Raw genomic sequence first — 26,946 nt, forward strand, 5'->3', positions numbered from 1 at the left:
AATCTTTGCCTTGCTTCTTGTAATCTTAGCAATATGTCAGTTTGATTAGTTCAACTACATGATGTATTAATAGAATATTTTCTTCTATTATTGAGTCTTCTGAAGATTTCCTGCTCCATTCTCCGTTAATAACTTCATTGCCAATTTCATACAGTGTTTTTTCCATTGTTTTGTTTTCAAATATCTAAGCAGTACTACTGGTGGGGCAGGTCAAGGAGCAAATCATAGAAGCATATTTAGAATTATATTAAAAACAGATTTCCTATACTTGCTATATTCCATGACCACCAACAATGGAAAAATAACCTGGGCTTTCTTGCATTTCTTGCAATTAATGCTTAAATTATGACACATTGTCTTCAACATGAGATATAACTATATCATAAGATATTATCTGCATTCTTGTAGATCAAAGGAGTGACACGCCATTGGTTTTACTATGAAATGTGTTTATTTATTTATAAAATATATATCCCACCTTTCTGCAAAAACAAATTGCAAAATTATAATTAAAACATAAAAGCAAATCAGTTGGAAACATCAGTTAAATACACAACTATTAAAAATGCACCAAGATAAAATAAACAGCTTCCACCTCTTATACTTACTTTAACAAAAAAGCTATCTTTAAAGCCAAAACATTGCCTGAATAAGAACGTCTCTGAGTGGTAAGAGTGGAAGGATGACAAAGATGAAGCTTTCTCTCATGTTCTTCTGATTGTGATAGGACAGAGAAGGGTCTCTCTCAATGATCTTAAAACCAAGGTAGGTTCATATAGAACAGGGGTTCCCAACCTGGGGGTCGCCAGGTTAGGAATCCCCTCTGCCTCCCCCCTCCCCTTCTCCTCATGGGTGCCGGCACTGGGGCAGGCACCGCGCGGGGAAAGGGGGAAGGGGGCGGGGCTCTCTCCTTTCCCTTCTCCTTGTGAGTGCTGGCGCTGGCGCAAACACCCGTGGTGAGGAAGGGACGGGGGCCTCCGCCTCCCTTCCTTCCCGTGGGTGTAGACACCCGCGGTGCAGAAGGGATGGGGGGGCACCTCCTCCTCCTCCTCCCTTCCTTCCCACGGGTGCAGGCACCCGCGATGAGGAAGGGACGGGGGGCTGCCTCTCCTCTTCTCCCTGTGGCTGCCAGGCAACCACGGGGAGAAGAGGACTGGACTGCAAGCCCAAGCAGCCTTTGCTGCCAGAAGTCCTGCCCCTTCTCCCTCGGCGGCCTCCCTAATTGGTTGGGAGGCCGGGTAGGGGCGGGATTTCCGGCCCCAAAGCCCGCTGGGGCTTGTAGGCGGCTGAAAGTCCTGCCCCTTCCCGGCCTCCCAACCGGTCAGGGAGGCTGCGGGCGGGACTTTCGTCCCCAATGGGGGTCGCGGCCCAACAAAGGTTGGGAACCGCTGATATAGAAAAATGTGCACTTTCAGGTAGCCTAATCCTGAATCACATGTACTTTATAGGTCATACCTAGCACTTTGAACTATGATTCGAAATAGATGAGTAGCAAGTGTTATAAAAAGGAAGTCACATTGTCTCTATAAACCAGTATAGCCTCTAACTGCATCATTCTGTGTCAGGTAGTGTTTATGAACAGTTTTCAAAGGCTACCCCATTTAGAGGGTGTTAACAGTGGTGCAAATGAGATGCAACTAAAGCATGTGTCACTGTGGCCAGATGGGACACCTCCAGGAACGTGTACAGCCTATCTCTTTTGTAATTCCTGGCACCCCTCCTCCACACCTTGGAGCCAGGCATTTGGGCCTTGGTGGCTTTGTAAAGGGTCAGGAATACTGTGAACAAACCTCATCTCAAACCACCTTAGGGTGTCTCCAAAAGGAGTTTGCTAGGTAGAGCAGCAGAATTCCTGTTTTGCCCTGAACAATCAACTGCTAGATATACATCTTCTGAATAGAAAAACTACTGGGTGGAGCATCTGATCAAGGACAAAGACTGGGCTTCTTTTTATTCCACAATTTCCCTTTCTTCCACAACATCTACATCTGTTTCTTATTTTCCACTGGTGTAGCTGTCATTGAATGTGAGGAGAAGGTATTGCTCCCGGTTACTGTCTACTGTCCTTTTGCAATTTTCCATTTTTGCAGTTTTTGCAATTACCTAGCAACAAGCGTAGTTGCCAGCACAAATGGAGGTGTGGAAGAAAGAGAAGATTCAAAAACCAGCTCCTTCCACACATCTGCCATACCCTCTCATTAGCTTACTTCACACAGGAAAAGCCCTCTGTGAACATCTCTCACATTCAGTTGGACAATGCCATTAAGGGCTCTTTTCTTGCAGTTTTCTCTCTTGCCTTGCAAAGGCCAATGAGAGCTGTTGCTATTGTTCTTCCTCTTCTCCTCTTCTTCCTTCTTCCTTTTCCTCCACTTCTTTCCCTTTTCAGTGGAGTGCATAAACATATTTTCTCAAGGTTCTGTTTTGTTGTCAGGCATCCTTATTGGGGAAGCTTCACCACTGGGACTGAACTAAGCTGGAAGCCCAAAGTGAAATACTGTAACTGATGTTTGGGGGAGTAACCACTTCTCATGGTGCAATTCCAGTACCTTCAGAATTTCTTATCATGTGCTTAAAGTAGTCATTTCTTCCAAAACATTTCTACTGTAAAGCCTACATTGGCTAGCATTCATTTTGCATGACAAATCTGTCCTTAACTAAGGGCTATTGTTAGCAAGAGACACCTTAAGAGTATTTGTGGCGCCTTAACAACTTAAGACCTTTTATTTGGCATATGTTTTTGTTGATGGCAGCTCAGTTCCACAAAAGCTTATGCCAAATCAAGCTTACTAGTTTTTAAGATGACATAAGAGTGTTGTTATTTTCCGCACAACCAGTTTTAGTTCCAGCTTAGTTTCTTGTTAGCTCAGGATGAGAGCATTTCTACTTCCTTCCCTTGGGTCTCCTGGCACTAAGCTATACCCCTGCTATTTCCTCTTAAGCCTTCCATTAGTACATTTCTTTCTTATCTCCTCCTCTTCATGGAATATCTTCCATCAGGTAGTAATCATAGTTTCCTAGTTTGAATAGAAACAAAACTGGAAACTATGGTTAATAGTTATAGTTTCTAGTTTATTGTTTCCACTACAAAAGCAGGGAGGAACATGGCTGAATGCACATGAACAAGTCTTGTTTTGAAGGGGGCCAATGTAACAGGATGACATACAACATCTGATATTTTCCAAGGTCAGATTTAAATACAATAGTCCACACATACTGGTTTATTAAGATGAGATATGATCATCTAAACTGGGTCATTTTTTTTTAGTTCAGTTGTTTTATGGGTTTCTAAGCAGTGCACACACCTTGGGTTTTATTTTAAATTGATTTTTGTTCATTCTCTATTTTTTGTGATAGGATATTATATGACCAGCTAAAATAAAATCAGAAAAGCATGAAAAATCTATGCCTTTTTCCATAGAGAGAGTAATTTCTAAGACTGACGATATGACTTCCAATCTGGTTTCCCGTTATTGCAGTTCTAAAAGCTATTGTTTATGATCCTCTTTTAAATCTGTAGTTCTTGGTTTATTGTTCATCCTCCTTTGTGTTTATATACCTTGATTTTTCCAGTGCAACTTATTCTAATTCTGTACATTTCTCCACTGTGCTGTGCATTCACATACTAAACACAGTGCTAGATCACCACACCATTTGTATACATTATTGTGGGACTGCACTGTTGAATACTATACTGTCAGCGGTGGAAAATAACTTTATAGCTCAACAAATTGAATGTTCCCCCATCCAGCCCTGGATGATTCAAGGCACTGCTATCTCTGCTGAATTTTAAGCTATAGAATGATGTTAGTGGAAAGCATCTCAGCATTTACCAGTTCACAGTTATTTAGGTGCATCAAGAGATAAGATTATATGAAAGAGATGAGGTGGTAGATAAGATTCAAAGGCTTTAGGCTGTAGATTAGCCTTATTATCAGCAGGCTTCTGTTCAAAGCAATTGACTTGGCAGGTCTATCTAGCAGTAAGCCAGGAGCAGGATATGAATGCTTTAACAATTCAGGGTTTACTAAAGAATACCTGGAGACCATACATAGTTAGAATTACAAAGAAGGTGCACTTTTTATTTCTGTTCTTTCACACACATGTCAGCCCTTAACTGATCCCAAAATGAGAAGACACACAGATTTTTAAACATTTTTTTTTTCTACAGGGTAGCTCATCACGGCCATTTCAGATTTTAGTGCTTGGTCACATTTGTGGGATCTATTATACAAATTGCCCCAATTAAAATGGAAGATATTGGCTCAAAAAAACACTTTTGTTTATCTCTGTAATTCCTACAACCAGCAAAAAATCTCTAATGGTCAACCTTCCAGATTTATCATTATAAATTCATTTAACTTATTGTCAAGTGAGATAACATTCCATCTGATCTTGGAAGCTAGGCAGGATCAGGCCTGGTTAATACCTGGAATGGAGACTGCCAAAGAAGATCAGGTGCTTTCTGCTATATTTCTGAAGAAGGCAGCGGCAAACCTTGCCTAAAAAACCCTATGAAATTCACAGGTAACTGGAATTATGCGCACACTCACACAGAGTGTGAAGTCGAAGGCTTTCACAGAGTTTTTGATAATCTATGGTGAAACAATGCTTTGTAATTCTTGTCAGTAATCTAATTCCCGCCTTTTGTGATCTACATCTTCCTCCAGAAATGGTACTGGCAGAAATTCATTCAACACATTAGTAAATGCATACATCTGTCAAGGAGATGTTTCCCATGCCTGCTCTATAAACACCTGCTTCCTTTAGCTCTTCAGAGGACTCGGAGAGAGTGTGGCTTGCCTCAGAAAGCCTAGCTCACATTCTAGACATTGGCGGGATACAGACGGGCAAAAAGGGGTGTATTCATGACGTCATGAAGGTAGAGCCTTCAGACGGGCCTTACCTGAATGCCGCCATGAACACGCCCCCCGCACGCCCCAAGCGGGAAGAGGCGGCATTAAAAAGGTGCTGCTTTTCTCCGCTTCTTTTCCGTTTGATGCGCAGCTGCGCAGCTCTGTCTGTAAGCTGCTGCACCGGTACGTCAGAATTGCTACGCCACTAATTTAAGTTGCCCATTTAAAAGCTCCGTGTCTGCTGCGTTGCATAATGAGTCAGGGTTCTGGAACATGCGCAGTTTGCAGTCAGGCTTTAATTGCAGCGTCAGCTGCCATGCAGGTGTGGAAGCTGCAGCACAGCTGCAGCGCATTTTAAGACTCGTAACCCTAACCCTAACCCTAAACCTAACCCTAACCCTAACCCTAGAGCAACATGTACGCATGCGCTGCTTGGAAAGTTTGGACTTTAAAGTGAGCCCCCTACACACATTCCTGTGCCATTTTCACCTAACAATAAAAACCGCTAAAACTGTAAATATTTACATATGTACAAGGGAGGTGATGGGGGATGGCAGGGGGACAGCGGTGGCAGCGGCGACAGCTGTGGCTGTGCATTGGAGATTCAGCAAGAGCACGGGGACCAAAGGAGAGGAGGCATCCATGATGCTGGTGACACTGGCAAAGTGCAAGCGGGCAAGGATGCCAACACCAGCTGATCACCAGCTGGCAGGAGACCACCATTGTTCTTGGGCAGAGCGGGGAAAAAAGTTTTAAAGGGGCTTGGGCACTTTAAATGTGCCCATAGGCTTTCTGCCGCCGCTGCTTAGCGCTGCAGCTGCGCAGCTGTGCATCCGCCAGCCGGCAAAGGAAAAAAAAAGCCCCGTTTTTGGCCGCCCGTGAGGAAGCTGCCTCTCTCTTTGCAGCGTCCTCCGAGGCGGCGGTTTGGAAACTGCGGGTCAGAAACGGCCCCAGGTGAGGCGTCTTCACTGCCCCCCATGTGGAAGCCCCATCTCCTGAGCCACGCCCCCGGGGCGGGCGGTCTGGAGGCTCCGTATTCTGCAGAATACACCTCCAAGACGTCTTCCCCTGCCCGTCTGTATCCCGCCATTGTTTTCTGTGTAGGATAGGTCAATGGTGATCTGGGCACAGAGGAGCGTTCTGCTGTTCCATTGTCATGGTTGGATCACTTGATCAGATCACTTGCTGGGACTCAGAGCCTTTGCAAACAGTGGTGTCGTTAATTATGGTGTCGCCCAGTGCAGGAAAGGCAAGTGCGCCCCTCTTTGATCTTCTGTTCCCAGGCTTTCTCCCCTGGGAGGAATCCTGGGGATGGAACAGCCTGCAAGGGCACACACATGTCCCTCCTGCACCAAAGGGGGAGGAGGGCCCAACTGGGTGTCATCCCTCTTCTGAGTGTTACTCGGTGTGGTTCGTACCCCCCGCATCACCAAGTGATGCCACTGTCTGCAGGGGTTGGTAACCCATTAAAATGATCCACCCCAGGAGGTTTATGGATCAGGGTGGATTCCTGACAGCTCTTGGGGAATTTCTTGCTGCCTTGGCAGGTGATTCTGTTGAAGCCCTGGTTGATCGCCAGACTGAGAAAATGAGCAGGGCAAACAACGTGATTGTTCCTAAACATCCCCTCTCATAGAATGGAACTGAAGCAACAAGGAATTGGCAGCAATGAAACAAGTGAGATAGAAACTAGAGTGACACTGGCAGAAAACAGAGCAAGTCTGAACAAAAAACAAGTTAAAGTCCATCTGAAGGCCTGTGGTGGGGCAGTAAGGGTAACATTTTTCTGTTAAGGAAAATGCAACATGGGACATACAGTTGAAGAAATAAAACATGTATGTGAAAGTCACAGTGACTAAGCAAGAGCAATTAAGAAGCCACACAGGTGTAAAAGCTAATGTAATTTAGCAGTCCTAAATGCCAAGGACAGAAATGTAGAGTGTACAATTGAAAACACCTGAGAATCATTAAGTGTACAAGGTGAAATGATGAAATCCTTAAGTATGGGTTGAACTATGTGAACCAATCAAATGAGTGTACACGCCCACTGGGTGGAAACTGATTAAGTGGGTGGTGTTTAACAATGGCTATAATAATTGCTATGTTTGCCAATGTATTTTGTGGGTAGTTGTTGGGTAGTTGGAAGATTGTAGAGATTGTGATTTGTAGAGCATATAGTATTTTGTATATAGTAGAATAAAGTAGATCTTTTGTATAAGACTACTGAGTTGTCTGGTGTCTTGAGTGAAGATACAAGAGCCAGCAGAATCCTGGAGAAGTTTGAAGACTTCTGTGGAAGAAGAGTGAGAAGGCTTGGAGAGTTTGTCAGGGTCTTCAGCCTATTCTCTGAAACTCTGCTGCTTTGGAGAAAAGCACTAACCACTGACCAAAGCTGGTCAGCTCCGCTGCATAACAAGGTGGTGAGTTAGAGCCAGAGGTGAAGAGCTACAACTCCCATCATCCCTGACATTTTCTGCCATCAGGTTTTTGGGAAATGACTGGGGTGTGCTTTTAATGTGGTGTGGTGCTGTTCTTAAGGTTTATATGTAGTTTTTTTTTTTAAAAAAAGTAAATTAATTTAATGTTAAATATTTTTAACTTTATAAATTGTTTAATTGTTTTTTAAAAACTTATATTTATACTTTGATTGCATTTGTGTAGTTTGAATCTGTATTACTTTAAAATCTGTTGCTATCTACTTTGAGTCTCATTATTGGGAGATAGAAGGACTATAAATGAATAAAACAAACAAACAGTTCTTGACAGAAATTTTTCTGTCAATAGTTCTTGATAGAAGTGGGCTTTAAACTAGGAATTTTTTGATTGCTAGCTGCGCTGTATCAGCTTTATATGGAAATGCCTGTCCCACTCTTCTTTGCAGTGCTGAAATAACAGAGGATTAGGGAGAGACTCTTTCCTGTGGGAATGAAGCAGAGAAAAATGTCTGTAATTTCTCTGTATTGTGTGGTCTGAACAGTATTTGAAACAAAAAAAAAGTGAATTAGTGTAATAATATGAGTAATATGTCCTCTGCCTTATCCTCGTTTTCCACTTACCCTTCATCAGGACCTCTTTATATTCTTGAAAATTGCAGTAATAGGCCGCTGTCACAGTAATAAAGTGCTGTGTGAAAAAAAGAAGTTGTCACTTAGAGCAGCCATAAAACAATAGCAATGAACATTGGGAGAAAAAATAGTAGCAGTTTAGTAATAACCATAAACCAATAGTAATAAATGTTAGCACAATACATAGTTCAAATAAGTCAAGAGCAGAACTGTTACTTTTCTTGTCTCCTGGAGGTAAAGCAACTATACAAATATGGCTTTGATTAACCAAATATAGACCCCATTCCACCTCTTCCCCATTATAGAAGTCCCTTCAGAGGTAGGCTGTTCTAGAGTTTCTGATTGTTTTTATTGCCTTCCAGTACTTTCCATTGGGTCATCTCCACAAGCTGGTTTTCATAAGACCTTGGAAGTTATAAACTGGACTATAATTTCTCCCTACATCCCCCAGCTAATGTGTCCATTGAGACACTTCACTTCTGCCTCTCCCATCTGCTCTCATACTTCTCATACTTCCATTCACTTTCTTAGGGTGTTTGGCAAGTCATAGAATCATAGACTTGGAAGAGACTGCAAGGGCCATCCAGTTCAACCCCCTGCCATGCAGGAAATCTAAATCAAAGCATCCCCGACAGATGGCCATCCAGCCTCTGCTTAAAGACCTCCAAAGAAGGAGACCCCACTACACTCCAAGGGAGTGTGTTCCACTGTCGAACAGCCCTTACTGTCAGGAAGTTTCTCCTAATGTTGATAGTAAGCACACCTTTTGATCTGAGTGGTCATGTACAGAACAAAAAGGGAAGGGAGACCCATTTTTGAATCAAAAACACATTCTTAAAGATACCTTTTAAATTTTGCATATGCTCAACAAGTGTGAGTGATTTGAGGATCATTTGGTCAGTGTGTTCAAAGTGGCTAAAGACAGTAAAGCTATGGTGTTTTCTCTGATTTACCCTACTGGGAGAAGACGCATTGGCTGATTTGTAGTGTGGCTGCCAAAGCTACTTAGCCAGAGCCCAGAGCTGGAAAAACAGAAAAAGAACCTTCATTTACCTATGTGATCCACAGATTTTTAACCAAGCAGTAATGATGGAGAGCACAGGAATTAAGCAGTTTTTTTTCTAAAAGGTTGGCTATATACTCTAATCCAGAGGGAGTTTACAAGCCCTATGGAACTTGAAGCCAGAGCAAATTTTATTAATCTATTGTTTACTTTTTTGCCTATCATTTATTTCAGAGAGCACACATGGCTCTCTTCATCCCCACTTCATCTTCACAATAACCCTGCTAGGTAGGCTGAGGGAAAGAATGATTGGCCAAATATCTCTCAGTAAGTTTCAGGGCTCAGTGGTGATTTGAAGTGAGATCGCCCATGTATCAGTCCAGCATTACCCCACTACATGTTGGTTCCCACAGGTTCAAATAAAGGGTGTTGGTTTATGTTAGCTGGAAAACAGCCAAGGGTTGGAGAAATAATCATTGCCCCATTAATTTTTCTGCCACTGGACTTAACATCACTGTTTTTCATTTATTTTTTTGCCCTTTATGGCCAATTGCAGCTCCTGAAGCCATTATTGGCAATTTGATTCAATGGTTTTTGCCTCCAATAGTTGCTTCTTGGCCATTTTTGGCACCTTATTTGGGGTTAGATACCATCTATACATCATCTTATATAGGATTTCTTTTAAAATACTGCTCAAAGTAAATTTTATATCTTTGAACAATATTTATACATCTATATGGACAGCAAGTCCTGAATGGGCTTGTGACAACTATGGAACTTACTAAAGCAATTAAAAAGATTAAATCCTGAAAAGTGCCAGGCCCAGATGGACTACTGCCACCATATTATAACAAAATTAAAGATGAACTACTTCAGCCATTAAATATTGTGTTTGATAAGTTATTAGAAAAAGGAAGCCAGGTTCTTGGAGAAATGTCTGTATTGCAGTGATTCACAGAGAAATTACAGATGAGACATTATCAAAAAATTATAGATCTATCTTACTACTAAATAGTGACTATAAGATATTCACCACCATCTTGGCAAGCTGATTGAGAAGACACATTTCTCAGAATATCCATGGAGATCAGAGTGAGTTCCCCAAACACCAGGGCAATTAAGAAATAATATAAAAACTTTTCTCAATATTATTGAATTCTTGGAACATCATAATGACAAAAGGTCTGTTTTTATTTTTATGTTTATATGGAGAGAAAGTGTTTGATAATAGTTCTTGGAATTATTTATTACAAGTACTGGAGAGAATGGACTTTGGTGAATATATTATTTGGGCAATAAAATAATCTACTCAGTCCAAAAAATCCAGATCTTAGTAAATGGTAATGCAACAAGATTGATTGAAATATAAGAGGGGTCTAAATAAGGGTGCCTTCTCTCACCTTTACTGTTTATTTTGAGAGATATTAGACAAAAGAACATAATCTATGAGGTGAGGGTAAAAAAAGAACAGTATATGCTGAGAGTTTATGTGGAGGAGCTTGTGATAAGGACACAAAACCCATTGGACTCAATGAAGGCTCCTGTGGGGGGGGGGGGACTAAGGTGTTTGGGTCATGCTCCATGAGGGTTCGGACTGTATATTTTAATCTTGTAAGCCGCCTCAATTGCATTTTGAAGAGAGGCAGGATATAAATTATTATTATTATTATTATTATTATTATTATTATTATTGTCTGATCCATTATTAATTGTATGTTTGCAACGTGATCCCCAGCGCCTCTTTCTTTCCTGAAACCTGCTTGCATCTCAGTGATGTCTCATTCCATATATGGTAGGAATCTATTCTGGAGAGTTTTGAACAACATTTTGCTTGCATGAGAAGTTAATGCAATGGTTCTGTAATTACTGAAATCTTCTGTGTCTCCTTTTTTGTGGAGACACAAAAATCTGTGTCTTTCAATCTGTGTGCCACTGTTTTGTTTTCCATATTTGTTGGTATATTTTAGTTAGAAATGAACTTGATTCTGGTGTTGTAAATTGTAGCAGTTCTGTTGGTATGTCATCTGTTCCTGAGGATTTATTCTTCCCAATTGTTTTGAGTGCTGCTATCATTTCACTTTCCAGAATTTGAAATCTATTTTCATAAATGTATTTTCCCGTTTGTGATTCATTGCTTCATCTTTTTTTATGTAGCTCTTCTGTGTACTGCTTTCATCTTTTCTTTTCTTTTCAATTTCATCATGGTTGTGTATTATGTTCCTATTCTGATCATGGAGCATCCCTGCCCTTGGTTTAAGTTTCCCTTTGATTTCTCGAATCTTGTGGAACAGGTCTCTTGTTCTTCACTTTTTGTTGTTGGTTTCTAGTTTGCTGCATTGATTTTTGTAGTGATTCTCTTTATGCAGTAATCTTGAATAGTTGCATCTATGGTTATAATTTTGTCCCTGTCTCCCTTTACTTTTATTTCTCATTTTTCATTAAGTGCTTGAAGTGTTTCATCTGTCATCCATTTTTTCTTCTCTTTTTTTGACCACCTTTATCTTATATCTGCATTCCTCTTTGACTATGTCTCCGACTTCTGTATATAGTTGTTCTTGGTTTACTAGGCTTAATGGTGGAAATCTGTTTCTCACACTTTCTTTAAACTCTGTTGGGATGTTTTTCAGATCATATATTGTAAAGGTAACAGATTTGGTATTCTTCAGCTTTATTCTTATTTTAGATATTAGTAGTTCATGATCTGTGCTATAGTCTGCACCTGGTCTTATTTTTGTTGAAAGAATGGAGCATCTCCACCTTCTAATCTACAGTTGGCTCTTAGAACTTGCTGGGGATCCATTCCGGACCCCCCATTAATTCCAGAAACCATGCATATTCAAGCCCCATAGGCTTGAATGGGCCAGGTGCATGTGGGGCATGTGCCACGGACATGTGTGTCCCATTGGCGTTAATGGTGGTCGTTTCTCTGTGGATTTTCAAGTCCGCACATCTCAAGTCCGCGGACTTGGAGGAGTAAATGTATTTGGTTTTTGTGTTGACTATCCAGTAATGTACATGTGTACAATCTTCTCCCCAGTTGTATGAAAAGGATATTTGCAATGAATAGACTGTTGCCCTTGCAAAACTCTATCAAGCGCTCTTCTATCTTGTTCCCTCAACTGAGCCCAAATCTTCCCACTGTCTTTGATTATGCTCTGCTTCCTACTTTGGCATTCCAATTGCCTGTGATTACTACATAGTCCTTTTTTGACGCGTTGTCAGTTTCCTTCTGGACTCTTTCATAGAAAGTCTCAATTTCTTCTTCCTCTGCCTCCATGATTAGTGCATATAGTTGGATTATAGTGATGTTTATTGGGTTTCCCTGATGTCTTATTGACATTATTCAGCCAGACTTTACATTATGTCCTTTGACTGATTTTGCTATGCCTTTCCTCCCTATTAGTGCCACTCTGTTCTTTCTCCTTTTTTTATTTCCTGAGTAGAACTATGTATAGTTGTGTGTGACTCAAAATGTCAAATTCCTATCCATTTTAGCTCACTCACTCCTAGTATTGTTCCATTTCCTTTTTTACTATGTCTAGCTTCCTTTAACTCATGCTTCTCATATTCTATGTACCTATGATGTACAAGCTTTGGAAGTTTGGAACTTCATTTTTTCAAGTGTCTGCTGTGTGTCTTCCCACCTTTTTGAAAACTATTGTGCCTTTTTCTGTACATCTTTTTTTTGTACTTGTACTCTGTTCTACCCTTTTAGCTCTCTGTTTGTGTTCTGTCCCTGTCTCTTGTTCTAGTGTTGTATACAGAGTAAGAAACTGTTCTGTTTAAATCTAAGCTTCACCCTTCTCTTGAATCTGTTCCAGCCCACTAATGAGATAATTTCATTTCAGTGATTTGCATGGGATCAAAAGACTACCTCTCCTGTCCCTTTTTGCAGTAATCACAAAACACACCCAGTTCCAGCCCTCACTCTGCTTTGCCTTTGCTTTTATGAATGTTCAGATTCAGTGAAGATAAAGAATCAGTGTCCCTTATCCAAAATATGTTTTTTTAATTTTGAAATACCTGTATTTTCATATATGTACATAATGAAATACCTTGGAGAGAGGGACCCATGTCTAAATACAAAATTAATGTATGTTTCATATATATTTTATCCTGAAGTAATTGTATACAATATTTTAAATAGTTTTCTGTATAAACAAAAAAAAAATTATACTGAATGGATCAGAGAGCAAAGGCGCCAGTATCTCAGCCACCCATGAAAAGAGGTTTGGTTTTTGGAATATATCAGATAGTACAAATATCAGTGGCAGACCTTCAATTTTCAGTACTCCTAATTGGTAGGGATGCTGCCCTACTTAGTAAGTCCAATTAAAATTCATGTTAGCAATCAAGCCTCTATTGATTATAATCGTTGCATATCTATCTGCAACTGCAGTTTTTAAAATGCATTATTCTTTGTTTCTGGACAAAAATACCCTTGAAAAATGTTGAAAATTAATTATATTATCTACAAAATAATCTCTAATTTTATTAATCCCATTACTTTTCAGAGAAGCCACCTTTTTTTATAAAAGCATTTTATATACAAAAACAATAAAAAAGCTTCAAGTTACTACATAGTATCAGAAAATATATTGAAGTTCACAGATCAGTACTTCCAAAGTCACTTTAAAAACAATTCCCAAACACTATACCCATACATTTCAATATTCTCTTTTTTATATATCAGTTTCTCTTTTTTACTTCCTGTTACCTCGAAGTATATTCCCCCAAATTGTACAATTTCTTAAATGTTATATTACAAATAAGTTGCTTATAGGTTATATTGTCTGCATTCTTATGTCTCTAACCTGCAATTTTTCATTATCTGGTCCCACTCTTCCTCTATTAGTGTAGTGTCTTTATTAGATAAACGGCCAGTGAGAATGTCCATCTCTTGAAATTCATGGATTTTTGCCCACCAAAGATCCAAATCAGGTATTATTTGGCTTTTCCAATATTGAGCTAATATAATTCTGGCAGCAGTTATTAAATATAGTATTGTTCTCTCATGTTTAATTTTGATTTGCGCAGGAGCTTTGTCTAACATATTCAGTAAATACATTTCTGGTCTCATTTCAAAATTCATTTGAAAAATGTGTTCAATTTCTCTGTGTATGTTTTTCCAGTACAACTTTAGTTTTGGGCATTTCCACCAAACATGGAACCAGGTTCCTGGTGCCTTTTCACATTTCCAACATAGACCTGGGCCCGTTTTGTAAATTTTTGTTATCTTACTCGGCGTTAAGTACCATCTGTGTTCCATTTTCCAATAATTTTCCCGGAGGTTTTGACATTTAGTGCAGAGAAGCCACCTTTTAAAATCCTCCCCCCTTTCTCTCTGGCTGCTCAGACTCCCTCTGTCTTTTTTATTCTCTTGTCTTGCTTCTTTCAAAAGTCTCTTTTCCTCCCCTACTATCATCAATCCTTGTGTCATTGTCACTATCCATATTGTTTTGTTTCTCTTATCCTCAGTGTTCTGTTTAATAGTTCTGGCTGGAATCCTATTAGGGACATGACATGCACATTACTCAAGGTCACACATATGTATAACTTGTTTTCAGTGGGGTGCAAGAGAGTATTTGTTCTATCCAAAACCATCCAAAACTCTGGCAGCATTACTTACTATGGAAATATTAGTGAATGCATTTTTACGCCGAATCTTCTGGTATTGTAAACCTGTTATAACTGAGAGAATGTGATCTGTCTAAGGTCACTCAGTGGGTTTCCATGGCTGAGTGGGGATTTGGACCATAGTGTCTCAGAATCCTAGTCCAGCACTCGAACAACTAACCACATTTCTGGCTTTCATGCCCTATGGAAGTAGAGGCTAATACAAATTGCTAACATAGATCCATGCAGTACGTTCTGTACTGGACAGGGCACAGGGCATTCATTATGGGAAACATTGTGTAGCAGTTGCACCACATGGCCTTACGTACCCCCTCTTCTTTGATTTAGAGAAGACAAAAATTTGTGAGATGTTTTTCTTTTAGTGAATCCTTATTCTGTCAGAGGAAAGGTGGTTCTGACTGTGCTACTTCATGTTCAGTTGTAACATTTAGCCTTGTATATGTATCCAGTGATGGTTCAGTTTTCAGGGCTAAACTGGTTTAATTTTTGAGAATCTCAAACAGGCCAGCGATGACAACACTCTATGTGGGTTGTGGTTGGCCTGGTTGCTACTGATCTGGTCTAACAAGCACTACTCTGCCTCCTCTACCACTCTGTGCTTTCAGTAATACTCCCCACAGTTGTTGTTGTTTGTCTCCAAGTTATTTTCAATCAATCAATTATTTTATTGCGGTCAATGACCATATTAAATGACTATATTCCCAAATTCATATGAATACATAAAATATATACAATATGTACATACTATGAACATCAGTAAGTTACTTTTGACTTATGGTGACCCTAAGGTGAACCTATCATAGGGGTTTCATTGCAAGTTTCTTTGAAGGGGGATTTGTCATTGCAATCCTCTGAGGCTGAGAGAGGGTGACTTGCTCATGATCATCCAGTGGGTTTTTATGCTCATGTGGGGATTTGAACCCTGGTCTCCAGAGTTGTAGTCCAATGTTCAAACCACTACACCACACAGACTCCACCCCCCTCCCCAGTATATTCCTATATATTTTCTGCCACGCTGTCTCATCCACTCCTTTTGGGCCCATATTGGAAGCAAACATAACAGTCAATTTTAGTAGCATAGATTGTTGATGTTTCTTTCCTTCCCAATCCTCACCCCAAGAGAGAACCTGTACAAAATTCCAGCTGTGCTTTCTCTTCTTTTTCCCTATGAAGTCGACATAGTTGCTAATCTAACCCTGCAGTCAGCACTACCAGAATGTGATGAATTGTTCTCACATAAAAGTTGCTGTGTGAGAAAGGTGTTGTCAGCATATCAGGATTCACAGGTATCATTTGTTTGTAAATATGTTCATGAAATTCTGTGAGCTTGGCAGCAAGTTTTGAACTCCTCCCTCAGACCAAATTCCCCAGGCACTTAGAAACATATTCCGTCTAACCAAAACCTATTCTCTCCTGGGTTGTAGGTGTGCCTCTATACACTATGGTGCAGACCTACCAGCAACAAGCATCATCATCACCTTTCACAATGAAGCTCGCTCCACCTTACTCCGCACAGTGAAAAGGTAAGGTATTTTTAGGTCTCCTGAGCCATACGGTCAAAATTGTAAGACTGCAAGTCTCACTGAAATCATTGTGGCTTAGTAATGAATAAAAAGGTTTAAGAATGAGCTGTAAAGATGCAATCACAGGCATACTTAGTAGGAAGAGAGCCCCACTGGATTAAGTAGGACTTATATCTAAGTAGAATGGCTACAATCTGGCCTGATGAACTCTGTCAGAGGTTGCTCTGAGCCTGCAGTTATACAAATCTGTAGGCTATTTGATCACTGAGCACTGTTACATAAATAACCCAATTAACATCACTGTTTTCCACATCCACTGATATCTTAAATATCAATGCTATTTGGATGGTTACCTTGTTAGTGTCACTGTGTGAGACACCTGGGACCAGCTTAAAAACACCAACAACCCATTAACATCATGTGCCTGTAGTTCATTCATTCTTTTAAAAAAATCAAGCTAGAACAATAAATTCAAAAAGGCTTTCTTTTTAGCCATCTATAAAACCCAGCTGATGGTGTGAATTATAGAATCTTCCACTGGCTACACGATTCTAAGAACTAGACCCAAAAGCCCTATAGCTTTTCCAAGCTCTGCCCTTCCTAGAAATGTAAAATTTACAGAAATTCAGAAGCTGGGGGGGGGGGGGGGAGGGGGGAATAAATCCCCCTGGGTTTTCCCAGGAAAAAAATTGGACATTTTTGGGGGGAAATGGTGTGTGTGTGTTATATTAGTACTCTTTACAGATTAAAAGCTACTTGGTTACTTTAGCAACTTAAATGTATTATGTTTAATTTCATTTGTTGTAAGATAATAAGGTTTGGAACTTTAAAAGTATAATTTATTCAGACAGTAATTGCAAATGGAATTTATTTTTACATTTTAATTTTTGTTTGCTTGTTATGATTTGAGCTGCAAGGTCCTGAACTGTAAGGAACAATTAAACTGCAAGGAATCACTTTGGTTTTGCCAATTTATGAGGAACAATTTAGAAAAAAGAAAAAGAAAATGTCAGCATGAGCAAAACAAAGAAAACTGCTTTGTCTCCTCGAGTCCTCCATAGTGTCAAGCAGAATTAAAGCACTTCTTCCCATAAAACGAACTAAGAGGATTTAGTTGTCTTTGTGGAACAAAAATAAATAAGTTTTTAAAAAACTAAAAGGAAACCAAGAACAGGAATTGCACTGGCCTGCACACAATGTTACCTAGAATCATAGAACTGAAAATGACAAGGGCCATCTAGTATGGCACACCCTGCCATACAAGAATACAGAAGTAAAACTGTGGAGGTTTTGACACAGGAGGGACAGCGTCCTTCTGCCATCCTTAAACTTGGCCAATCGGGTGATCAGGGGCCTAAGGTTATCACACCCCTGTGTGCTTCTGCCATCCCTCTCCTGTGGGTAAAGTGTCATGGAGATGTCCACACGCACTTCTCCCATTCATAAAGTGTCATGGCACCATCATTTGTTATTAACAAGAGCTCCCGTTAATACCAAATGATGCCTCCATGACACTTTACTGATGAGAAAAGCACATGGGGACAGCTCCATGACACTTTACCCATGGGAAAAGGATGGCAGAAGCATGCAGGGGTTTGATCCCCGACTCTGCAATTAGCCAAGTTTAAGGACCGCAGAAGGATGCTGTCCCTCCCATGTGTTGAAATCCACTGTCAAGAGATGGCTATCCCATCTCTGTTTAAAGACGTCTCTAAGGAAGGAGAGTCCACCACCCTCTGAGATAATCTAGTCCATTGTCAAACAGCTCTTACTCTCAAGAAATTCTTCTAAAGTTTAAGCAGAATCTGTTTTTCTTGTAATATGGATCCACTGGTTTTTGTCCTAGTCTCTGGAGCAATAGAAAACAAGTGGTCTCCATCTTCTAGGTGATATCCCTTCAAATATTTAAATCATAGAATCATAGAGTTGGAAGAGACTGCAAAGGCCATCCAGTCCAAGCTTCTGCCATGCAGGAAATCTAAATCAAAGCATCCCCGACAGATGGCCATCTGTTTAAAGATTCTAAGGAAGGAGACTCCATTACACTCCGAGGAAGGAGTGTGTTCCACTGTCGAACAGTTCTTACTGTCAGGAAGTTCCTCCTATCACTGAGGTGGAATCTCTTTTCCTGGAGCTTGCATCCATTGCTCCGGGTCCTGTTCTCTAAAACAAGTTAGCTCCCTTCTCAATATGACATCCCTTCAAGTATTTAAACAGGGCTATCATATCACCCCTTAACCTTCTCTTCTCCAGGCTAAACATCCCCAGCTCCCTAAGGCGTTCCTCATAGGACATGGTTTCCAGACCCTTCACCATTTTGGTCGCCCTCCTTTGGTCACGTTCCAGTTTCTCAATGTCCTTCTTGAATTGTGGTGCCCAGAACTGGACACAATATTCCAGGTGGGGCCTGACAAAAGCAGAATATAGTGGCACTATTACTTCTCTTGATTTAGACACTATACTTTTATTGATGCAGCCTAAAATTGCATTGGCCTTTTTAGCTGATGCATCACACTGTTGACTCACGTTCAACTTGTGGTCTACTTGGACTCCCAGATCCCTTTCACATGTAGCCTCATTCAGCCAGGTGTCCCCCATCCTATATCTGTGCATTTTATTTTTCTGCCCTGAGTGCAGTACTTTACATTTCTCCGTGTTGGATTTCATTTTGTTAGTTTTGGCCCAGCTTTCAAGTCTATTCAGGTCATTTTGAATTTTGATCCTGCCCTCTGGAGTATTAGCTATTCCTCCTAATTTGGTGTCATCTGCAAATTTGATGAGTATGCCCCCAATTCTGTCATCCAAGTCTTTGATAAAGATGTTGAATAGCACTGGGCCCAGGATAGAGCCCTGTGGGACCCAACTGGTCACTTCTCTCCAGGATGAAAAAGAGCCATTGTTAAGCACCCTTTGCGTTCGGTCAGTCAACCAATTACAAATCCATGTAACAGTTACCTTGTGTAGCCCACATATTACAAGCTTGTTTGCAAGAATGTCATGGGAAATCTTGTCAAAGGCCTTACTGAAATCAAGATATACTATATCCACAGCATTCCCTTCATCTACCAAGCTGGTAATTTTATGAAAGAAAGAGATAAGGTTTGTCTGGTATGACTTGTTTCTCTGAAACCCAAACTGGGAGTCTAGTTATGTACAGAGCTCCTGGCTACTAGCTAGTTCCAGAGGCAAGTCTCTCACTCCCTTCCTCTGAGCAAGTCCCCACTAAGGGAGTAGTGAACAGAAAAGTGTAAAATTGAAGGAGATGTCCTCCAACAATGTGCCCAGGTGACCTTCTCCTCTGTACTCCAAACCCTCCTTGACTATAAAAAACAAAAATGAATGTGAAAAGAAAAATTCGTTCGCACATCACAGTCTTCTGGTCTCCAAGGTAAACATAGCCAGCTCCCTAAGTTGTTCCTCATAAGGCTTGATTTCCAGACCCCTGACTATTTTGGTTTCCTGTTTCTGGGCATTTTCCAGCTTGTCAAAATCCTTCTTGCACTGTGGTGTCCAGTCTTCTTGTTATGTAGCTGTTAGAAATAATTGGGGGGGGGGGGGGAGGAGTAAATACATAAACAGCTTGTCTTAAACATTTTATTTCTAATTCTAAAATAAAATATTCCATAATATAGTCGCCCATTTGTTTTCATGGGGGATTCGTTCTGGATCCCCCAGCAAAAATGGAAATCTGACAATATTCAAACCCCATTGGTAGTGCACTCCTGTGAGCACCCATGGGCATGTGCTGTGTGTGTGTGCTCCATTTTATGTCCCTCCATTTGCCGTTCATGTGTAAACAAGGGTCGCACATTTAGAGTCTGCACAGAGAGACAACTGTAATTTCCCCCATTTTTCCCCAGGAAAAAAAGGCTGTGGAAAAATGGGAAATTTTCTGAAATGTTTCTGGATTTTTTAAAGGTTTTCTGATCTTGAGTTTAGTATCTTGATTTCCAAAAAAAAATACCTTTCGGCCCACATAATGCTATGCTCTCTTGAGAATGCTAATCAAAGTAGCCAACTATGGACCACTGCTGACTCATGAGCCATTCACTATCAATCTTTGTTGAGCTTCCAGGAAGGAAAGAAACAATTGGAGCCAGTGGGTGCAAATATGATGCCAGTCCCTTGCACAGTGTGGGGGTGGGGGGATGCCTATCTCCAATATCAGACAGATTTGAGAGATACTGTACTGGCCTAGTGGAATAAAAACACCCAGTAAATAAAGACACTTCCTTCACAGCACTCTTGACCTCGAAAGGAATGAGAGATGAAAAATAAAATCCAGCTATCTAGTAAGGTTATGGAATACAGAAGGTGACACAGGCTATGCTTTTTAGAATTGAGATACATTTTAAGCTACTCTCCTCATTCCTCTAAACTGAAAACATTTGTGTTTTTTGTGGGTTTTTTGGGCTATGTGGTCATGGGATTGGTGAGAACAGAGAGAGAATGAGAAGTGATTGAGAAGCTTGACCTGTCCTGAATGTTGTTGTTTCTTTAAAGAAAGGAAGGTGTATATGATGACTGAAGGTGAGACCCTCTGGATTGCATCCCTGATGGCATCCCTGCTCCTATTTTGTTTAGTCAACCTACTTCTTGATGTATTTGGAGAAAAAAATGTTTCTACTGACCATTGCCTCTAGTGCCTTTTTACTTTATGATTACTCTTTCTGTTTTCCTGTGGGGATAGCCTCTGCTGTCTTTAAGATCTTAAAATTTGGCTCAAAAAGTGTACCTTAACTCCTTAAGTCATCTGCCTGGTCAAAGGAATGCTCCTTTTCTGTGGATGTGTGTTGGGGGAGGGAGAAGGAGAGCACAAGAGCAAGAGAGAGCATCTCAGCTGGCAGGCAGCTGAGAGCACCTCCGGCAGTGATGCATTATTCATTGGAACTATTTTCCCTCACTCCAGGTCTTGGGGTCTTGCAGAAAACTGCTATGTGAATAAATAACAGGCTCTTTCAAGTGTAGCCAAACCAGGCTTCATGAATACAAGGATAGTTGCTGCACATTGCAGAAAGCAAATCTCTTGCAAGGAGCAAGATTTTGGTTCAGGGAAGGGTTGCCCTTGAGACGTATAGTTTTTTGTTCCTTGTGGATGGCAGGGCAGTCCCAAGACCCCACTGAACCATTCACTTTAACAGTGTCCAGAATCATTAAAAGCATGTGAAGCAACTGCTTTGCCTTAGAATACATTCTCCATCTGAGGCAGGAAGACTCACAACACACACAGGCTGATAGCTGCCATAATTCCCATTTTGGGCACATCCAGCAATGCAGCTTTGCTAGGAGGGCCCCATCCTGTATGTTATTTTTACTACACCAACAGCTGACTACAAATTCCAAGTACAAATAATCTCAAAGCTCATGCTCCTAATTTTCAGTGGAAACAGGCTAGAATGAAAATACTTTAAAATTCCTTTCCATTCTGGAACCCTCCCTCCACATAATCTCATATGTAAGAGGGTTGATTATTAGAGTAAGGAGAAGGCTTTCTACATATACATAATCCCAGAAAGTAAACGTTCTTTTTTAAAAAGCAGTTCATTTTAGTTATAGTTGCAGGAACCCAAACTGGTTAATTATTATAGTGGTTATTGTTTTAGAAGATAATTATTTATTTTTCTGATTCTTGAAAGTAACAAGTTGCTTTTTATTGTGTCAAAAAAACTTCTTAACCCCCCCCCCCCCCCCAATTTAGCAGCAGTGAGGCATAAATATTCAACTAGCAGATGAACTACATTATATTCCATGTTGGCCGTTTAATGAAGCCACACTCCATAATGATAACAGTAACTTATAAGTTACAGTTGCAGTGCAAGAGAGTAAAGTTGTCCCTTGTTATAATAATTCTGTAAGTTGTTTATAATTTGTGTACATATGCAAAAGATTATGCTGAATTACAATAAAATAGTATGGTTTAACTATATAATCGTTATTTGTAACTACTTCCAAGCTTAACATCATCAGTCCATCACATCCAACTTTGAAGAGCTGACTCCTGTTGTTAAAAACAGCAAGTCCTGGGACTAAGCTCCTTTAAATCCTGATTCCTGTTAAACTCTGATTATCTTCTAAAGCTCATGGGATCAATAGGAATTTAAGCTTTTTCATAATGATAAAGTGCAAATTTGTGGCTGTACTTCAGTTTCAAAAGGGACTCAAGGGTAAAGCAGAGGACTAGCAGGCAATCATCCATGAAAGTATATGTCTACCAGAATTTGTGGTCTTACAGTCAGAGAAATGGTTGGCTTTGACCTTGAGCATAATGTTAGGTTAAACCAAAGCAGGTAAATAGTTGCAGTGGCAATGCTAAGGCAGAATTATAGCACTATGGTTCCACTTTAACTGTTATGGCTTCATCCTGTGGAATCTTGGGGGTTTTAGTTTGGTGAGGCACTAGAGCTCTCTAGCTGAACAATCTAAATTCCTTCCCTAAACTGCAAATCCCAGGATTCCATAGAATGGAACCATGGCAGGTAAGTGGAATAATTGCCAAAGATGCCGTATCTTTCGTTTGGCTAGGTTTTACCTAGATTCTAGACATGCTACCCAGTATATGTTTGGACTATCATCTGACCAAGATTCCATGCTTTAATCTTTTCAAATAATTCTCTAGTCCTTGTAGGAACGGTGATACTGTATGAGACAAAATGTTGAGGTACTGCCTTACAGCCACATAAATCCTTCCCCTCCACATGCGGTGAAGTGAGAGAGGGTATAGAAGAAAAGGGAGAATCAGTGGTGTGAGCAGAGCAATGGAGCACAAGCAACAAGGGAAGGTGCACAGCAAGGGGGTGAGGAGAGTGAGGGAGTAGGAGGGAAGGGGAATGAGTCGCATGAATGGTGGCATGTAAGGAGCACTGGCGTTGATGACTGGGGTCTCACCTGGTTAGGGTTGCCATAAGGCAGGACCTCCAAACTGGGACAAATGTAGGACAAATGTAGGGCCACATTTTCAAATGTAGGACACATTTTTTAAAAATGGAGGACACATGAAAAAATTGATTTTTTTTTTAAAAAATGTTAATATAAATGCATGTTTCTTAGGCATGCTCAAAATGGAGGACATTTTGGCATTATTCCTAGACAGAAGGCTGAAATGTACTTCTCTTTCTGGCCAAACACCCCCCCCCCCAATTCTACAAGAACATTTCCCACTCCCAAGCAGGCATAGCATTTAAAGACCACAGGCAGTCCCTTGTGCCATTGCAAACTACATTTCCCACTCCCAAGCAGGCATAGCATTTGCAAGATCACAGGCAGTCCCTTGTGCCATTGAAAACTACATTTCTCACTCCCAAGCCTTCTTAGGAATTCCCCCCTTCCTCCTTTTCCTTGCCCCCTCCAACCCCCCCAAACCCCTCACCCCCTCTTTTTCCCAGGTATGTCTCAACTTAGGAGGGATTTATGGGACAGATCCAAAGCCTTTTTTCTTTTCTAATGGGGGCAAAGCCTTGAGAAGCCCTGGACCTCTGAGAAGAAGAGGAGGGGGGCTTAGAGAGAGGAAGAAAGAGAAAAAGAAGATGAGGAGGGGGAAGAAAGGGAAAAAAGGAGAGGAGGAAGAGGAGGAGAAGAAAAAAAAACGGAATAACAAGAAGAAGAGAAGGAGGGGAAAGAGAAAGGGGTAAGCAGCTTGCCTGAATGCAAATTCCTCCCTGCTTGGATGTTGCCCAAATAAGGAAGCAGAGGGCTGGCCAATAGAGGCAGGGCAGTGCAGCAGACCCCGCCCCTGATGGTTTCAGTCCTCCTGCTGCTGCTCCAAGCATGCTTCACAGGCAGCACTCCATAGAAGGCAGGCAGCAGCCCTGGGAGCTCAGAGTTGGGCAGCCACCCGGGGTTGGGGTCGGGGACGGGACCGGGCACGCCCCCCAGGGGGCGGGAAAGTCCCGCCCACCACCGTGAAATGGCAACCCTACACCTGGTGCTAGGGCAGGACTTCCAGGGTTGGGGCCAAAAGGGCACACCCCTTACCTTGCAGCCAGGTGCCAGCTTAGTAGTGGGTGAACCAGCACCCATCAGGGAGGGGGCTACTCTGGGCACTCCACCCTCCCTGCCAGTGGCATCCCTGCACTGGGTGTGCGTGGGGTGGGAGTGTGTGCAGCAATTGTGCATGGGAGGAGTATGGGGGGAGAGAACCTGACTGGGTGTCACCCACCTTCTGGGGTGCCACCCAGTGCGGCCCACACCACCACACTCCCCTAGTGACATCACTGGCAGAGAGTAGGTGATAAGAGAACACTAGCAGTGTGAGTGATGGAGTGAAGGCAACAAGGGAGGGGAATGAGGGAGGAAAGGGGGATGGTGTGTGTGTGGTAATATGAGGGAAAGTGGTGTCACTAGAGGTGTCACCCTAAGGCAGTGATGGTGAACCTTTTAGAGGCCGAGTGCCCAAACTGCAACCCCATACCCACTTATTTATTGCAAAGTGCCATGTCCCTCTGGCTTTCTAGTAACAAACTCTGACAAAGTCTGTGCTGGGGTGGCGGCACCTGTGCCCACAGAGAGGACTCTGAGTGCCACCTCTGGCACATGTGCCATAGATTCACCATCGCTGCCCTAAGGGAGGTGACACCACTGCTCCTCAAACACCATCCTTTTGCCAGAAATGGGCTGTGGCATTCATCTGCTTTCCTTTAAAATGATTTAAGAGATGGTGAGAGTGGGAGGAAGCTCAGTGGGAGGAGAAAAGGAGAGGCCTCAGAATTTTTTAAAATTAAAATTTCAAATTTTTAAATTTAAAAAAAATATTTTTTTAAAAATATTCTTTTTCAATTTTATTTTAAATCATCTCATTTTAACCATATCTTCACTATGTATATGTAAATACATTTATGTTGTGTGTATGATATTGTTATTTGAAGGTATAATTTTAATTTTGCTAGTTGTTTATGTCACAACTATTAGCATTATATTCAGTGGTATATGGGAATTACGATTTATGAGAACAGTGCAAAAAAGCATTACTCAGGATTCTGTATGGTGTGTAATGGGAGGAGGAGGTCAGTGGGGTGTGTGTGACACCATGAGTTACTGCACCGGGTGACACCAACCCTAGGGACACCTCTGATGAGGGAAAGGTGCTTGCTTGGATAAGCAGGAGCATGAGGGAAGAGGAGTGCTGTGTGAGCAGCAGTATCTAAAAAGTGAGGCAGAGAGTATTGCAGTATGTGCAGTAAGGTAAGGGACAGGGAATAGATGGAAGGATGAGCATTATGAACAGTGGAGAGCAAGCAACGAGGGAGTGGTTCCCACCAAGGATGTGAGATGAGATGAAGGAGGGAGCAGGAGGAAAATGGAATGAGCTGTGCGAGTGGCACTGAGTGACAATAAGGAGAGAGGCACTGCAAGGTGTAGGGGTTAAGGGAGGAAGAGCTGTATGAGTGGCAATGTGTAAGAAGCCAGGGAAATGTAGCACTGTGGGGGTGTGAGGGGAAGCAGGGGAAAGAATGGGGGGAATGGAGAGTGACAGGGTAAGTTACAGAGCAGAAGAAGCAAGGGGACTTTCAGGCAGGTTTGCTGAGAGACAGTAATGGTGCAAAATGAAGGGGTAAATTCCATGACCAAACAGACATTTGGTTCTCTCTGTTCCATGTCCAGCACTTTAAACATTAGCAAAGACTAGTTTTCTCAGTTCAGTTGTAATTGTAAAAAAAAAAAAAAAAAGGGGGGGGAGCGATAAACGTTGAAATATAGTGGAGGGGGGAAATGCAACAATTAATGTATGGAATCTGCAAAATTAAAATACATATGAGTAATTTGCATGATTAGAATATTTGCATAATATGCAAATTAGGTGCCTGGATTTGAGGAAATGGATGAGATTACCCAACTCATTGTAATTGTGGAGTAATGAAAGGGCCCAAGACTAGAACTGGTTTTAGTGCAGCTGGTCCACAATGCAAATTGATGACAGAAGCAAACCCTCATTTATCCTGTAGATAACCTGGTCCCAAGAATGTATCAGCACTGAACGGGGAGAGTCATTAAATGATTTCTGATGGCAATATATTGTTTTATACATTACTCAAGAACGGAGCTTAGAAGTGCTTGCAAAAGTTGTTTTTAGACTACACCTCACTGCTGGAGGATTGTTCACATCCCTGAATAATGTGACTTTCACTGTCCTATGGTTACCCTTCCACAATGCTCCTGGCAACATATTCAACATCACCTACATTCTTACAGCAAAATGCATGGTTGCACACCACTCTAACAAGAGGAAAAAAATCATGGGTAGAATTTTTAATATATTGTATGCTATTGGGAATGCTGTGGAAAGATGCACAAAATGGTAACAACTGCACTGCCTTCATGTAGCATGTGAAACAAGCCTGAGCAAGGACTTTTAAACATAGCTTCTGTGATGCAGGAAATGGCCGATCTAAACAGTTAGGAATTTATCATACAAGCAAAAAAGACGAAAGCATAGAGAGATGCTCCTGTCAATATTGCACAATAACACAATGATTATCACACAACATCTTGCGACATCACGATTATCGTGCATTTATCCCGTGAATAGAGAGACATTCTAGCACAGCTTTTTATTCACAGGATTTTCCTGTGAATAAAAAGCGGTGCTAGAATGCCTCTTTATTCCTGGGATAACTGCATGATAATCGCAATATCACATGATAATCATAGCATTATTGTGAAATATTGGTGGGAGCATCCCACTAACTCCCATCCTTTTTGTTCATTTGATAAAGTCCTTAGATAGTCTTCTCCCCTCTTTTTATATTGATGTGTCTTTTCTTCTATTTGCTTATTTAAAAATCTTTCTCTTAGAGGAGGAAAAAAGGAAAGAAATGGAACAAAAGATAATCGAGAAAGAGACAGTCATATAGTAAATGAGTTATAATTCC

The 26,946-nt window shown here is 41.1% G+C and overlaps 1 protein-coding gene across 1 annotated transcript in view; it reads left to right on the top strand.

The window, feature by feature from the left end:
• The window catches only part of GALNT16 (polypeptide N-acetylgalactosaminyltransferase 16), a 247,414-nt gene that overhangs the window by 140,597 nt on the left and 79,871 nt on the right, over nucleotides 1–26,946 (top strand). The window contains exon 3 of the mRNA XM_089521755.1: nucleotides 15,983–16,081. Within this exon, the coding sequence (XP_089377881.1) occupies nucleotides 15,983–16,081 (99 nt within the window). The remainder of the gene's footprint in view (nucleotides 1–15,982; nucleotides 16,082–26,946) is intronic.

This window comes from Sceloporus occidentalis, unplaced genomic scaffold (genome assembly GCF_023333645.1).
Source record: "Sceloporus occidentalis isolate IW3139 unplaced genomic scaffold, rSceOcc1.0.p SCAF_4, whole genome shotgun sequence".
Classification (NCBI taxonomy): Eukaryota; Metazoa; Chordata; class Lepidosauria; order Squamata; family Phrynosomatidae; genus Sceloporus; species Sceloporus occidentalis.